This window comes from Cynocephalus volans, chromosome 4 (genome assembly GCF_027409185.1).
Source record: "Cynocephalus volans isolate mCynVol1 chromosome 4, mCynVol1.pri, whole genome shotgun sequence".
In the NCBI taxonomy this organism is placed as follows: Eukaryota; Metazoa; Chordata; class Mammalia; order Dermoptera; family Cynocephalidae; genus Cynocephalus; species Cynocephalus volans.
The window spans coordinates 15,794,173-15,810,874 of NC_084463.1; the positions used below are offsets into that span (position 1 = coordinate 15,794,173).

The following is a 16,702-nucleotide window of genomic DNA, read 5'->3' on the forward strand; positions in this document are numbered from 1 at the left end:
TGGGGGAAGGCATGGGGCCTGGCTTCTCCTGCCCGAAGCTCCAACCAGAGAGGCTGTGCCTGGGACTAATTGTCTTGCCCTCCTCCTGCTGCCACAGAAAGTCTTGGCTAATTTGCCGGAACGCTCTAGTTAAATGCCAATTAGGATGTTCTGTCCACTGCTCTCTTCCAATATATTAATAATGTAATTAAGCATTTATTGCCTGTGCAAATTAAAAACTAACTTAAACGAACAGCCTAGAAAACTGAGGAAGTGACCGCTTAAACAACCAATTTGCATCGCATTCGAATATCAACATCTCAACACAGCCCCGTCTAGGGTGGTGAGTTTGGCATCCTAGTGAGGGGCCCAGTCAGCCGTTAGCAGCTGCTGGCTTCTCCTCCACGCCTGACTCTGCCTGTCTATCCTGCCCCATCCTAGGTGTGGAGAACTTGACCTCACCCCCAAATGGGCAGGAGGGCTTTCTGCTAAGCAGCCACTTTGACTTCTATTGTCCCTACCCCCTTTCCCAGAGGTCTATGGTGTAGATTTCAGTGAAAGGAGATGCTACGGGGGTGGGGGATGGAGGTAGGGGGGTGGCTGGGAGGGGGCAGTCCCTACCACTCCCATCCCCAGGATCGATTTGTCCTGCATTCCAGCCCAGGAGATGGGAAGCAGATGGTGCTGGTGTAAGGAGGCGGGAGGTAACCAAGGAACAAGGAGACCTTCCCTCCAACCAGCCCCCTGAAGAGAAATGGGGCAGGGACTGGGTCTCAGGGAGAGCTTGAGGGGACGGGCAGGCAGTATCCTCAAAATAAAAGATGAAAGGATAAAGCTCCTGTCTCTTCTGTCCCCAGGGACCTAACACGGCAGGTGTGACACTGCTGGTTTTCTTCTCCAAAACAGCCACAGGAGGGGACTTGGCAGGAAGGCACAGGACAACAGGGAGTGGAGTGATAAGAGGAACTGGAGAGCTTAGCAGCTCTGGGGCAGGAGGCGCCTGCACTCCCCAGCTAGTCCTGGGCTCTTTGCTGTGTCCCCTGGCCTTCCTGGGCCTCACTTCCTTGAAGGACTCCATCCTGTGTCTGCAGAGGCTGCGCCCTTCCTGTGTGAAGGGTCCATGGTCTTTCCACTTGTGGGGAAGATGGTTCCATGGAGCCTGTGCACTTTCTCCTGGGGGCTCCTGCAAGCCAGCGGCGGGTGGGGTTCCTTGGAGACTGCCTTCCTGTCAGAGACCTCTGATAGGAGCACAGGGGCAGGGGCTCCGTCCTTCACTATCCTTCTGTGCCACCCTCTCCAGCTTTACCCCGTTCCCACCCCCACAGCAGGGAAATGAGGGGAGTGATCCAAAGCAAATGGATTTGTTTTAAACTTTATTTATAAAAAAGTACATTTTTTTTCCTCAGTACATTTTTCAACCCATCATTTTTTTTTTTTTAATACAAGTAAAAGGGGGTGATGCGGACACCCCCTGGGTCAGAACCAGGAGAATCTGCTGGGCTGTCCCCAGGACCAAAGGCGAAAAGGACGATGGAGAAACTGGAGCAAAGTAGCGTGTTACAGAGTGAGGGTGGCAGCTTCTCCTGGATTGTTTCCGTTTATACAAAAAAGGAAGCCAATTTGTTCGGCCAATAATCCCATCCTCACAGCAGGGATCAGAAGAGCAGCAGAACCCCCCATGCCTGGACCCCGGCAGAGGGGCTGCTTCCCGGGTGCCCAGGCACAGGGCAGTTTGTGAGGTCTACCTGTGGGTGTAGGGGCTTGGGGGGACCCACCTGTCCCTCACTAGGAGAGGGTTTCTTTTGGCAGTCAGGCTTTGGCGGTCCCTGTCAGGACCCCCAGAGGCCTGGAAGCACTCCCCTCCTCCCAGGAGAGGGGACTCCTGTGTCTGCTTGGCTCAGGTGAGCTGTCCACACTCACCTAACACAATTCCCGGGTCTTTGAGGATGGCAGAAAAATTATCGCACCAGTGACTTGGGCATGTGCCCAGGAAACAGGGCCCCTGTGAATGTCTCTTACAGCCCGAGCACTGGGAAACCGTTTCTCCTTAAGGGCTTTCAGCAGAAACACATTCCTCTGCTGTGTCTGTGCTGAGTGTCCATCTGGCTGCGTGTGTGCTGCATGTGTGTGCACACACATGCACCTGTGCTTGGGTGTGTTGGAGGTGTGCGTGCCCACCGTGTTCACGTGTACCGCACTTGCATTCACCTATTCTGTGCGGCTGCTGTTCAGATCCTTCTGATAAAAGGGGAATCGGATGATTCTGTTACACATTAGAGCAATATCAAAATCTGTATGGAAATACGAGGAAAGGTGGAGCAGGCGGGGGTCGGTGGTGAGGCAACGACAGGGAGGGCAACAGGAGGCAGGAGGACAACTGGGGAGGCCTTGGCATCATTAATACCAAGTTTTTTTCATTTATGGCAAAGCAGAAGCTCAGCTCACACTGGGGGCATAAGGAGAAGCAAAATGTCCTCATCTCTCTGCTGGACCAGACCTCCCCTGTGCCAGCTGGTTGTGTCTGTGGGCCCAACAGCAGTGCCCACCTTCCCATGGACTCGGGGCACAGAAAACCCCGTCTCCCAGGCCAAGTGTAGTCCCTGCCTCATCCCCACCCTCAGCCCAGGATAGCAGCTGCCCCAGCTGATATGCTGCTGCTGGGCTCCTGGTAAGGCAGGAACCTCCTACATGGCCCACGCGACATGGATCCCATAATTTGTGCTTTGCCTGAAGGGAGGGCGTGGAGGTGTCTTAAGGAGGACTCAGTGCTTTGGCTGGGCCTGGAGCCTCCTAAGTCCACCACAGAATGAGGAACAGGGGGTGGCAGTGCAGGATAAGGGAGACGCAGGAGGAGGAGTACTTTCAGTCTTGTGGTTTCAAGGAGACAGGTAATGCCTCTATCATGCAGGCCCCTGGGACTGCCTGCTGCCTGGGGGAGAAAGGGGGCCAAGGGGCCAGTGGCGTGAGATGGGATGGGGTAGTGATATAACATGGAAAAGGTCCCCAACCCTAGAGGGACACTAATACTGCTGGGAGAAGCAGCCCAGCTCCTCCACCTCCCTCTGCCCTGTGGCTAGAAAGTCCCTAGACCTTTCTCCCCTAACTCCACCCCATCCAGTACCCCAAATGCCAAGAGGGGAGAGCTGCCCCAGGGCTGGCATGGCTTCAGACTTCTGCTACGTGGCTACTGGGCGGCCTGGGCTGGGGCTAGGGCAGTGAGGACCGGGCAAGGGTGGCCCAGCAGGTGGGCCCAGGGTGGCCAGGGCAGAGATGGAGCTGGATGGGGGGGGGGGTTCAATAGCAGCACCAGGGAGCGGAGTAGGGTGGGGAGCTGGGGGGGCTCCCTTAAGAAGCCTATGGCAGGGTAGGTCAGTGCCCGTGGGGCACACAGTGGTCTGTCCCCCTCCCAACACTTGCCATCCTACGAGCCCCTGACACCCTGGGCCAACTAGAATCCTAATGGGCGGGCATGAGGGCCCTCGGAGCCTGCCTCTCCCATCCCAGGGTCTTTCCCATGGGCATGACCGTTTAGAGTGCTGGGGGGGAGCTGGGGGGCTGATGGAGGAACTGAGGCACTTTGAGCTGGGGGACAGAGAGGCCGGGAGTGATCTTTCTCCATGATATATGTGGGAAGACCAGTCTTGGGTGGCTGACAGGAACCAGAGTCCCATTCAAGGAGGAAATCTGCACTCAAAGAGAGGGCTTCTCCAAGGTCCTCTCCTCATCTCAGAATGGCGAGCAGGGCCAGCAGGGGGTGGAGAGTGGGCAAGTGGAGGTTCCCTGGCTGCTCCAGACACCTGCACTGGCCTCGTGTGTGAGGCGTTATCCATACTCCTGTTTGCAGACCATCTCCCACAAGGGCTTCCTTCTTCACATAGATACTTTGCCTCTAATTCCTGGAGGTAATTCCCTTCTGGGATTCCAGGCCTGACTTTCCAAGAGAATCAAGCACTTGTGGCTCTTGACAGATAAGGGAGAAATCTGAGAAACTTCTGTACTGTAAGAAGCCGTTTGGGGGCCACCCCGAGAACCTTGGGTGGAGGCACCAGGGGGGCCTGGTCTCAGCTGTTCCCATCCTCAACTGGGAAGGGGGAAGAGGTGGAGAAAGAGGGGCGGGCCTCAGGCAGTGTCCAGCCTGGGAGGGCACAGGACCCCGGGAGAGGAGGGGGAGACACGAGCTGTGTGTGTGCATGTGCTTGTGTGTGGATATGTTGGCAGAGGCATACGGAAAGCAGGAGCCAGAGTCCACTTGGAGCCCCACTGTGTGGGAATAGACTACGGGTAAAGAGAAGCGACAAACCAGAGCTGGGCCAACTTGACTCTCTGCAGGCTAATGAGGAAAAAAAATGTAAACCCAACCTCACCAGGAACACACTGCCCAAGGCCCCACTGAACAAATAAGACCCTCTGGGGTACTTTGGAGAAGCCACAGCCCTCCCCCTGCCTCCTGGGTACATGGGCTGTATAGACCAGGGGTCTAAACTCCCGGCTGCGTCAGCTTATGGTGGGGGGCACTGGGTTCTCTCTCCCTGGGAAGAGGAGCAGCATCTGGGGGTGGGCTGGGGCTTTTCCTCTTGGAGCCCCTGAAGCCCCCCACCCCCGAAGAAGAGAATACAAAGAAATTCCAGTGTTGGGGGGCGGGGGAGGTCTGGCTCCCCAAACCCTGGAGGGATGCCCAGGTACACAAGACAAGAACAGGGCTCCCTACACAGAGGGCAGGCGGGTGGGGCTGGAAAGGGGAAGATACAGCAACACTAAAGCCACAGTCGAACACAACACCATGGGGAAGGGCTGGGGGGAGGGAGGAGATAAAAAACGAAGCCAAGTCGTGTCTGCCCTGAGCTCCCCCGGCTCCCCAGGAGTTTGGGGCTGGCTTTGGGCAGCTGGGCGAGTCTGCTGCACTCCTGGAGGAGTGGGTGGTGGGGGGCAGGCAGGGGGCGTGCGGGTAGGGGCTGGGGAGAAGTGGGCACAGACAGAGGCTCTGGAAGGGGGACTACACATACCACTCCTTCTTGGAAATGAAAGACCCGTCGTTCTGAGAAACCATGTTCTCAGCCAAGTCCAGCTGCTCAGGGTCGTACTGGTAGCCCAGAGTCCGGTCCCTGTAGCCATCCTGACGGGCTTCTGCCTCATCCACTGTGAAGTAGGGCCGTTTGGCGTCCTCGTCATATTTGGGGTGGGGGCCGCCCACCTTGCGCTCGCCCCCACCGCCCTCTTCCTCCTCTTCCTCCTCGTAGCTGCTCCCACCCAGCGGGCCAGCCTTCTTCTCGTCGTCTGAGTCGTCGGGGTACTGCAGGTTCTGTGCCATGGGCGGGTGGTGCTGGGGGATGCCTGCCTTGCTGTAGCCGTTGCCGTACACGTGCTTCTTGGTGCTGTAGTCCCCCTTGAAGGTGTGCCGGCGCCGGCGCAGGGCCATCACGATCCCGCCGACCACAATCAGCACGAGCAGGACACTCCCCGCCACGCCCCCAATGATGGCCGTGGGCACCGGCCCGGCGCGCCGCCCATGCTCGGGAGGAGACGGGGTGTAGGGGAATTCTGGGTGAGGAAAAGAGATGGAGGGGACAGTCAGCGTGTGCTCCTGGGGTGTGGGCGGGGGGGGGGGAGGGAGGCAGGAGGCAGGGGAGGAAGAGGCCGGGAAGGACAGGCTGTCTGCACCCCAAGTTCCAGAGGCTGTTGGGCACCCACCCCTCCTGGAGCCCAACTGTGCCTCAGAATGGCAGCTGGAGCAAGAGGCAGGCGAGAGGAGAGAGAGGCAGGAGACAGCACCCACAGCACTAGGCCTTCTGTCCTGTCTCTAGACCTGCTGCCAACCCGCCCAACCCCCATTCGTGGTGCACAGAGACACATGTGCCAGCTCCACCCTTGGCACTGTGTCCAGTAGATGCCATTCATGGTCACAACCCTGTGAAGCAGGTATGCTATTCATGTCCATTCAATACACGAAGACACGAGGCTTAGCCACCCAGCCAATGATGCCACATTGTTTCTCTTGCATGTAAAGTCTGTGCAAATGTCACCAGTGCCCCTCTGCCCAACATCTAGTGGCTACTATGCCCCAACACCATTGCTTTGGCTTCCAAGATGCCTGATTTTGTCTGCCCCCAGGGTACAGGGAAAACAGGTTCCCAGGTTCTGGCCCAGTAGATGTCCCATGAGTGCCAATCAGCTGCTAAGGTGCCAGAAACCAGGGCTGTGGCTGTTGGCTGTGGTCTGGCCCTGCATGGCAAAGTGGAGGCCCGGCAGTGCTGCTAGCCTGGGCTCTAAGCATAATGTACGCAGCATGCAGGGCTCAGGCACATGCAGGGCTGGGCAGAGAGGGGGCATGAAAGTGCGTCTGTGTAGCAAAGGCGACAAGGACACACAAGAGAGCGTGTGCATGGGCACACACTCTTGTCATCATGGGCAAGCCCGCGACTCGGGAAGCACATACCTGGGGGAGGGCCCACATGCCTGTGCTGGCGTGATGGATGTCTGTGCACAGATATGTACACAACTGAGAGCAGAATTGACACAAGAAGGCAGGAGAGGTGAAAAGGAGAGAAAGAAAGCAGGTGGGACAGGAGAGGAGGCTGGGTAGATGACTTCTGTGCCAGTGGGGCTGGCCACAGTGCTGTTCTGCTCTGGGCAATGCTGCCCTTTCCCTTTTCTTACAGGGCCTGGGAGAGTGGGTGAAGCCAGGGTCATGCCAGTGGTCAAAGAGGTCCCAGGGACCTCTAAGGGAGGTGGTTCCCAGCACCACCACAGGGTGGCACCGGAGACCACGGCTGGCCTTGGTCAGGAGGAGCTGGGGTGTGGGTTCAGGGCAAGCCAAGAGGGCTGACCTCCCTCGGCTGCTCTGGCCCTGCTCTTTTCAGGCCAGCAGGGTCAGGGGTGGGTTTGGGGACATGTCCCAGCATTGGGAGTCTGTTGTTGCCAGCTCCCTTCCTGATTCAGCTCCCTGTGGGAGCCCATTTCCTCCTCCCAGGTGAGTGTGTGTGGTGCTGTCTGAAGCAGGCAGGGGCAGGGCAAGGATTCTAGAGAAGCGGAAAGGACTTCCTGGAGTTCAGGCTGGAAGGGCTAGTGAAAACACGGGGGCCCAGAGAAGAGGAGCCTGTGTGCCCAAGGTTACATGGTGGAGCTGGGACTACCCAGGTGCTTCTGCACCCAGACCCTAACGTGCAGGAGATGGTAGAGAAGCACGACTGCCAAGGACTCGGCTCCCCACTTGTCCTCAGTGCAAGTCACCAAGTAGCTGCCCAGTAAATATTTACTGACTATTTGTCTGGACTGCCTATCTCCAGAACACCTTCCCTGGAACCTCAAGCTTCTCCTGGCTCACCAAGTCCCATCTGTTTACTGTCCTTAAAAGGGCCCCACACCTGCGCCCCATGAGATGGGATTTCCACAGGCAGCTGAGAGGAACCCAGTCCTTACCTGTCCAGTTCTCATCCAGATCTGAATAATTTCTCTTCTCTACATATGTCTGCAGCTCTTCATCCACCCTCCAGTCAGTAAACATGTACTGAGCATCTATCTTGCTAGATGCAGGAAACAAGAAACTCAGCCTCGCTGGGGAACTGCATGACACTCTTAAGAGACATAGCAGCATGCAGCTGTGAAGGGACTTGGCAGTGAAGTGCTCAGGAGTGCAGGGGAAGAGGGCACTATGGCTTGCAGTTAGAAAAGGCATCTTGGAGGAGGCTGGTCTTTGTCCAGCCTTGAAGGATGGCAAGGACTTGGAGAGGCCAAGAGAATAAAAAAGGCATCCAGATGGAGGGACCTGCCTTTTTTCCCTGCATTATTTCCCTTGCCTTCGAACACAAGGATTCCTTGATCCCTGGCTTTCCTCTCTGAGTGTTCTGTCTCTGGCTGGAGAGCCGGGCTTTGTCTCTGCTCCAGTGTCTCACTGCAGGCTCCGTCCTTGTACCCTCAGCCCTCAATCTACTTTCTTTCCTAGTGACAGCCCCGGTCTCAGTTTCATGAGTTACTTTTGTCCTTCTGGCTTTCCAAACCATTTCAGGCACACAGCTCTCACCCAACTCTGGGACTTTATCTCCCAAGGCCTCTCGGACAGCATTTCCCAAACTGTGGTCCATGGAACCTCAAACCACCAGCTCAGAGGGTGAGCAAATATACTGTAGTCAAACACTTTGGGATACGTTGGCTTAGACAAACATCAGAGCCCTGCGCCTTCTCATGCACACTGTGAACTATAAGAGGAACGTATAGGATGCGGGGTTTCCCAAGTTACTGGAGCATGAACCCCACCCCGCTTGCTCCCAGGACCATCTCACAGGACTCATATTTAGGGGTACACATTTGAAAAACTGCCCTCAAGCACATCCTCGTTTGGAATCCTTACCATCACCTCAAAACCCATCTGTTCCAACCCGGCTTTCCACCCTCCCTCCAAATTCTCTCCATTCCACACGACACCCCCAGTTCCTCCACTGCCACCACCATTCATCCACTCTTCCAGCTCAGAATCTCATTCATCCTTGACTCTTCCTATTCAATGCCTATCACTTGATGCCAGGTTTTACTGTTGTAGTAGGTTCCTGAATCTCCCACCTTCATTTGGTCTCTGTTCCATGAGAGTCACCCCATCTGCAGTCACCAGGTTAATTTCCACTATGTAGACATGATCACTCCCTTTCTCAAAGGCCAGCAACGACTCCCCTGCTGCATGTTGGCCCATGTAGTCTGGCCTGCAAAGCTTCTGCCTTGCCACTTTCCTGTGCGTTTGGCTAGCTCGCCTTCCTTGCTGTCCTTGTTATCCAAGTTATCTTTGATTTGCTCTCGCTGCTCACCCTGCCAGGAATGCCTTTCCTCAGCTGCTCTCCCTGCCTACTGCAGTTCTTCAAGATTCCTCTGTCACGCAACCTTCTCTTCTCAGCTCACACTGATCTTTGTCTGCGCCTCTCATTTTGGTTTCAAAAATGGCTAAGCCCATTCCATGAATCACATACTGACTCAGTATAGTAAAGCCTGTACACATAGCAAATAAATGCAAATTAGGATTTGCCATGATTGGCTCTGGTTCTTCTGCCAACTTTCAAATGGCTAAAGTTCTTCTATTCTGTAGGAACAAGGAGAGAAGGTTGAAGAAGTGGCAGCCTAATGATACTTTAGGATTGACTCATTTCAGTGTGTTGCAATTGTGTACCATGTAAGGTACCCTATAGTTACTTTTGTGCTTTCTTCCATAGCAGAGACCCAATGACAAATAAAGTTCTCCTACATTTTTACTTTACTAGGTTGAATTTTTTGGACCCCATTAATCACAGTATAGCAGCGTTTACTATATTATCAGTTTCATGAGAATGATTGGTGTCCCAAACTAGTTTGAAAATTATAATTCAGAATAAACCTAGAACTTGACCACTTCTCGCCATCTCTGTCACTACAACCCTGATCCAAGACACCATCTCTCACCTGGATTATTTATTACAGTAGACACCTGACTGCTTTCCTGGTTTCACCCTTTACCTCTGTTTTCAGCACAGCAGCCAGATAGATCCTGTTAAAGTGTAAGTCACAACACATCACTTCTCTGCTCAGAGCCTTCCAATGACTCTCCCTGTTTCACTCACAGTAAAAGCCCAAATCTGCAGAGTTAAAAATGTTCCACACGACCAATGCCCTGCCCAACCTCTGATGCCATGTCTTCCTGCTTTCCTTCAGGCTTGCTCCACTCCAGGCACACTCAGGGCCTTTGTACTGGCCACTCCACACCCCGGGAGGCTCTTCCCCAGGGGTCCCACAGTCCACTCCTTCAGGGCCTGGCTCAACATCACCTTGTCATCGAGACCTTTCCTGACTACACTTACCCTATTTAAAATTGCAGTCTATAAGCTCCCCACCTCCCAGCACTTGTGATCCCCCATACCCTGCTCTTCTTTTCTCCATTCTACCTTTAAAATGACTACATGGTTTTTAAAATGTATTTTATCTATTGTTTGTTGTCTGTCCTCCTGTGTTAAAATGTAAGTGCCACAAGGACAGGAACTTTGTCTGTTTTGCTCATTGACATATCCCAAGCATCTAGATTGCCTGGCATGTGGCCAAAGTTCAAGAAATATTTGTTGAATGAAAGAATGAATTCTATAATGGCAAGGCTATATCTTAGAGGTGAGCCTTGCTCTAGGTAGAGCAAGTATTCAAGAAACAGTCAAACCAGGCAGGGGGCACACAGGAGAACTCATTTCACTGGAACAGGGAACAGGAGGTATAGAATGGTGGCTTGAGCCAGATCATATTGGGTTTCTTTCCCCTCCAGGCCCTCTGTTAGCTCCCTGCCCCCCAAGTCCTAAGGAGGTTTACTCTTCCCTGGGGATCTTCTGGGACCAAGGGAACTTAGGGCCAGGCCTGTGTAGAGGCAGAACAATGGCTAAGATGACCTTCCAGCACTGCATACTTCAGAGTGAAGGTGCCAAGCAAGGGGGCAGAAGAAAGGAGAGGGTGTGGGGACCAGACTCATTTACAAGCAGTGGGGCTGTCTGGTGTGGAGTGGAGCATCCTCTCCCTCCCCCTCTGTCCCTCCAGCTGTCACATTCAGCCAGGAGCTCCTGTCTCTGTGCCAGGAGCAAAGCCACAAGGGCCGCAGCTGGGAGGAGAGGGGACAGCCAGCAGTGGGGTCATTTGTGCTCGCTGGTGGGGCCCAGCCGGCCTCCCTTACATCCTCTGATAAAGGGGGCAGCTTGGCTCCATTCCTGAAGGGCTGCAGCCTCCCCTCTGGCATCCCTGGCTGGCCTGGTCCTCGGGGCACTGGGGGCTCTGCATTCCTTTGTAGCCCTGGCTCCCTGACTGAGGAGGAGGGCTTGGGTGGGGGTTTTGTGAATCTGAGGTGGAGAGAACGGTTAGGATTTATAGTCTAGATCCAGGATCTGGAGGAGGTTTGGGGTCAAAGATAATGTTTGGGCTTGCTTCCAAAGCCGATGCCTGGCGCTTCCTCAGGCAGGAAATGCTCCAGCCTCAGATTAGGCTGGGAAACTACACCTCCCAGCATGCAGTGCGGCTGGCTCAGGGAGCGTGGGAGGCCTGGGGTCAAACTCTGGGAAGCCTTCTGTCCTGCAGCTGCAGCAGCTGTGCATTGTGTCAGACCATCAGGCAGGGCCTCGGCAAGCTGGAGGAGAACTGAACCCTCCCAGAGGCATGGACGCAGCTGCCTTCTCAGACTCCCGACACACTGCCATTTGCTGGCCTGGAGAAAGGCACATTTACCCACACATGGCCATGGGCTCCCAGTTGTGCACTCAGCGTGCAGACAGTTGCTTGACTGCTTACACCCGTTCACATTTACACACTCACAGAGAGAGGCACATACCCATACTCACATCTGGGCAGACACACTCATAGGCTCACACCCCCCCTTCCAAACGGACACTGGCCTTGAAGGCCCACCACCCTTGGTCTGAAGAACTTCCCGCCTGATGGAAGACCCTGTTACTTTCACCCCCTAGGGATGTGCCGACTTCGCTGGAATGAGGGTTGGAGAGACACCCTACACCCTAGTTGCCTCCCTGCTCTGAGGAGTGGCAAGAGGCTGGGTCCCAGCCAGAGAGGCATGGCCACTCTCCTCCTGACACCCCAGGGATAGATGCTGCCTCGCTTGGTCTCTTCAGTCTGGTCAAGGCCACACCCTGGTCCCCTCCCCATCTTGAACATACCACCAGGGGGAGAAGGGAGGGGGAGGTCCACTGTGTATTTTGTGATGTTGGGGCCAACCTCATGAAATTGCTGCTCAGCATAAAGTCCTTTGAAGTAGGCTCCTCTGAGGGCCTGGGCCCCATGGAAATATATACACAAATTCCACTGAGATTGCCTCCTCTGTTTCCTCATCCCCATGGCCACAGCCTGGGCCTGTTGTTTCCCACTAGGGACTCACCATGACAGCCCCCAACTTGTGTCCCGGTGCCATCCACGCAGCCTCCTGAATGCTCAGTCTAACCCGCACGCCTCACCATGCTGCTTCTCTGCTGAGAGCCATTGAGAGGCTCCCCATGGCCACTGCAGAGAAAGCCCCACTCCTTCCATCCCTGCCTACTTGCTCCAGCCACTCTCCTCCCACAGACTGCCCCTGCCTGGACACCCTGACCCTCCATCTCTGCTCACTCGCCCATCCTTGCAAGAACCACTCAGTGCCACCTCCTCTGGGATCTGGGGCCCCAAGAAGCCTGTGCCAAAGTGACTCCTCCGTACACACCTCCTGCCCCGCCCTTGCTGTTCTTCATTTCCCTCTCCAGATGTGCCCAGGGCAAGGCTATTAACCCGAATGGATGGCCAGAATGAAAAATTAAATTTCCACTTATCCCTCTCACCCATGCATTCCTTCCAGACCAGTGGGGCTTGGAGCACAGGGCATGGCTATGACCCGCGGGATGGGTCCCCCAGAGAATGAGGCAGGCACTGGCTGATGTGGGAGGAAGGGTGGCGAGGTTGGCTGCTGCTTGGAAACTGACCAAGAGCATAAGAATAAATAGTTCTGAAAAGGTGCAGGCCTCCTGGCTGAGTCCTCCAGAGGGGGCTGAGAGACCCTCTCGCAAGAGGGCCAGACAAACAGCTCCTGGGCCTATCCGTGATTTGGTGAGCATCATGCTTCCCTGGTTCTACCTAACTGGATGCCAACAGTAGTCACGTTGTGACCTTCTCTTCCAGTTGGAACCCTGTATGGCCCTGGCCCACCTGCCCTCCAGCTCACACCACCATGTTGGTGACCCACCATTGGGGGAAGGTGTCACTGTGCAGGGGCACTGCATGGTCATAGAAGACTGAGGCTCAAAGAGGTAAGGAACCTGTTGAAGGTCACATAGCTGGGAAGAGACAGCACATGAACACAGGCCAGGTCTGTGCTGTTCGTCAGATGACACTGTCTCCCTGAGTGGTGGTCACGTCACACTCCCTATGACCACTCCTCAGGGGACATGACTTGCTGGTCCCACCAGATCTCAGTGTCTGTGAGGGTCTTTGAGCTTTGCTCGGACTTTCTCCAGGAGGAGAGACATGTGTGACTCTGGCCCTCCCTTACGCTTGCCAATCTGTGAAAACCCCCAAACCCTAGCCTGGGGGAGGGGCTGCCTCAGCTTTCCCCAGGCTCCAACCCTGACATTTGTACTCCCCTAACCAGTCTGAGAGCCAAGGGCGTGGAGCTGAAGAAGACAGTGAGTGACCCCGCCCTCCCGCCCCAGGCGAGAAAAGTGACAGAGGTGCCCTGAGGACAGGGGGTGTAGCCCCTGGACAGCTCTGGCTGCTCCTTCTGCAGCTGGGCTTTGAATCTACCCACAAACGAAGTCTCCCACTCCTGAGACACAGGCTCAGGGCTGATGAATCCTCAGGGCTTCCCCAAACCCCATGCCTGGAGTGTAGTAATCACCGCCCAGTTTCCTGTATCCCTGAGGTCACCTCCTGAGCTCATAACTTCCTGTCTGTCTCGGCAGCAGCATGATGCCACTTACTGTTCTAGGAGGTTCTTTTTGTCACTTTCTCACTCTGCAACTAGCTCAGGAACAGTGTTAAAGACACTCCCTCTTGTGAAGTTGTGATGGTAATTTACCCCTCTATTGACTTGTTTTGATGCTTCCATTAATAAGAACGATAATGATGGAGGTCATGATAATGACAGAGCATTGGCCATTTATTGACAGATTGATCTACGCTAGGTCCTTGACCTACATTAAGCATAATCCTGACAACAACCCTTTACGGCAGGCCACAGTTTCCTCATTTTATAGATGAGGGCTTGTCCGGGGTCACAGCTACCTGAGATCAAGCCCAGGCTCTTTCATGTCCCAGAGGCTGTTTCTCCTCAGCACGTCGTAGCCCTTGTTCTCTTTTTAGCACCTAAAGATAAAGTGGCTGGGCCCTCTCATCTGCACTGACAGAGAGAGTTGCAGGGAAAACAGCAATTCAGTTGCAGGGCACGCAAACAACCATGGCTTTGGGCTACAACCTCGCTTTCTCTCCAGTCTCCCTGCCTGACGTAAGCTTCACCTGTAGGCCCGTGAGGGTTTCCTCAACTGAAGGTGCACAGCTTAGAGGAGATGAGCTCCCCCTGCAAACCCCCATATCCCCCTTTGTCCCCCCGCCAAGCCAGCATCCCATGGCATGTTCTGCTGGCAGATTCATGGGCAGGCTCTACCTGCCCAAAACAGCATTGCTGTGAACCATACCCCCCAACCCTCGCTGACTGGGGATCACCCCCTGACTGTGCACATACCTTAAATGAAGGAAGGAGAAAAGCAAAGCAAGGCCAATGGCCAGAGCTCAAGAGAGAACCAAAGAAGCAGGAAAAGGAGACATAAACTTCCTGCAATGACACAACCCAAAGGTGGGAGACGTAGATGGTGGAGGAAATCCTGGGTGGGGAGAGGCAAGGGAGGACGTAGCTTCCTACCTGTGATATTGACCTCCACTTGGCCTGAGCGGGTGCCGATGGGGTTGGTGGCTTCACAGACATAGGTCCCTGCCAGGCTATAGTTGATGGGTCCCTTGAAGAAGAGGGTTCTGTTCTGGGCCTCCACGCCCTTGGGGAGAGAGCCATTCAGCCTGTGGGAATTGGAGACATCATGTAGGGTTATGACTCTCCAGCCCCAAGAAGCTGTCCCTGTGTCACCCACTTGGCTCCAAGCCCACCAACCCTTCCGCTGAGTTCATGTGGTAGGTCTGTCTTGGAAGGAGGAAAAATAACAATGTTAATAATCTCTTGCATTTGGCAGTTTTATATTATTCAGCATTTCATATTTGATCATAACACTGAAAAGGCAGGACAGGGAGGTACTGGTCCTACTTAAGAGATAAAACCTAAGGTTCAAGGCCAAGGAAACACAGCTAGGAAGCAATAGATCGGGAACTCTAGTCAGATCTCTGGGCTCCTGCTGCAGTGCTCTCTCTACTGCTCATGGTGGCTGATTGTTGGTCTTTGGTCTCCTGGGTAGCTGGTTAATACAGACACCTGGGTCCTAACCCAGATCTCCTGAAGCAGAACCACTGGGGTGAAGGCCTGTGAATCTGTATTTTAACAAACTGCTTAGGTGATGAGATAGGAATTACTGGGTTTCACTGTCTCATGTTCTTGCTGGGAATGTCACAAGGGAGCGTCCTGAGAGTTTGCTGAGGACTGGGGACCTTCTTCAGAAGCACTTTTTGTTCCAGGAAGTGGAGGATAATAGATACAGCACGTCAATGTCCTCTACTTCCTGGAAAAGAGGTAGAGACTCATTCTGGGCCGCTGTCTTCTGGCTGCCCATGTCAACCCTCTTCTTGGCTCCACCCATGCACTCCCCTGTCTTTCTGTAAGTTTCATCCAGCTCTTCTCTGGGAAGAACCTTGGCCCAGGCCATCAGAGCTGGCTGGAAGGGAGACGGGACCCTCTGAGGGCCAGGCCCAAAGGTCATACAGCCAAGAATTAGATGGTGGGACGTGGGGCGGCTGCTGCATGAGCACGGGCATTCTGGCTGACTGCTGCCTCCTCCTCAAGAATCTGGGGGTGCTGGAGAGAAGGAATAAGAGCAAAGAAAGATCTGGGATGCTCTACAATGCCAGCTTCCCTGGGGACACCTCGATAAAAATAAATACTGGGAGCTGGGATAGGAGTGACTTAGGCTGAGTCACCAAAGAAAAATGACAAAGTTCTTTCTTAGGGAGAGGAAGGGATCACGAGGGAAGCCCCCTCTGCAGAATGGTTTGTCCCACTGATCCTGACCCTGTCAAATGGAGGTTTATGTGTGTGAGGGGTCTCTCACATCCTTCCTTCTCACTGAGAAAACCGAGCCTAGCCCTGCCTAAAGCTCCTGGAGGTGGGGTTGGTGGGGCCCCTGTGATCCAGCAAGTCATCTTCCAAGGTGACCAGGCAGCCCTGCAGCACTTACGTGGTCCAGTGGTACTCGGTGGCCGGGGGATTGGCATCAGCTTTGCACGTGAGCTTCACGTCCATCCGCTGCAGGTACCAGTTGCCATCAAACCCCTCAATGGTCACCTCGGGCTCGTCTGTGGAGCAAAGGGTAGTGTTTGAAAAGGATGAGGTCAGGGGAACAGGACTTAACCCAAGGGAGCCTCAGATAGGGACAGATGGAAAGAGAGGTGACAGGCAACAGCAGAATGAGAAGGAGGGTGAAGATCACAGAGCCCGGAGCAGAAACAGCAAGGGGAACAAGGAGGGAGGGGACAGCACCCCCAGAAGGAACAGGGGGTGGGGGAGGAGAGGAAGGGAGGGAGGAGTGACAGAGATGGGAAGCAGAGCAGGAGGGAATGACGGGGAGGAGGTGGGAAGGGACAGTGGCGTCCACTGGGCAGGCCCACCCCGGCACCCGGCCCTGGCTCACACTGCACATTGAGGGTAAGGCTTTCCTTGAAGCGGTCCATGTGGTAGTTGACGATGCAGGCCAGGGACTGCTGGTGGGCTTCCCGGCTGGGCACCAGGCGGTAACGGCTGATGACCGTCACTGTGCCATTGGGGTTCCGGATCTCCTGGTACTCCGCCTCGCCCTTTAGCCGTGTTTCCCAGGATACCACGCTAGGAGGCTTGCCATTGGCTGAGGTGCAGGTGGCCACCAGGACCTTGTCATCCTGTCCCTTCTTGGCTCGAAGCACTGCTTGGGTACCCTCTATCCAGTTGGTGGGTTTGGCTGCAGAGAACCAGAGAGAGTCATGGGACCAGCTCTACTGCCTTGTCAAGATGCATGGGCCCAGGAGGTCACTTGGCCATCTCTGCCTCTCAGCTGTGCTTCACCAAAGCCCTTCCCAG

At 54.8% G+C, this 16,702-nt stretch overlaps 1 protein-coding gene across 1 annotated transcript in view; it reads right to left on the reverse strand.

Annotated features, from left to right (window-relative positions):
- Positions 1–1,335: 1,335 nt before the first annotated feature.
- Positions 1,336–16,702, reverse strand: part of NECTIN1 (nectin cell adhesion molecule 1) — a 65,471-nt gene continuing 50,104 nt past the window's right edge. Inside the window, exons 3-6 of the mRNA XM_063093512.1 lie at positions 16,281–16,583; positions 15,828–15,945; positions 14,354–14,505; positions 1,336–5,517 (exon numbers count right to left, since the gene is read on the reverse strand). Coding sequence (XP_062949582.1) covers positions 4,973–5,517; positions 14,354–14,505; positions 15,828–15,945; positions 16,281–16,583 — 1,118 coding nt within the window. The 3' untranslated portion in view covers positions 1,336–4,972. The remainder of the gene's footprint in view (positions 5,518–14,353; positions 14,506–15,827; positions 15,946–16,280; positions 16,584–16,702) is intronic.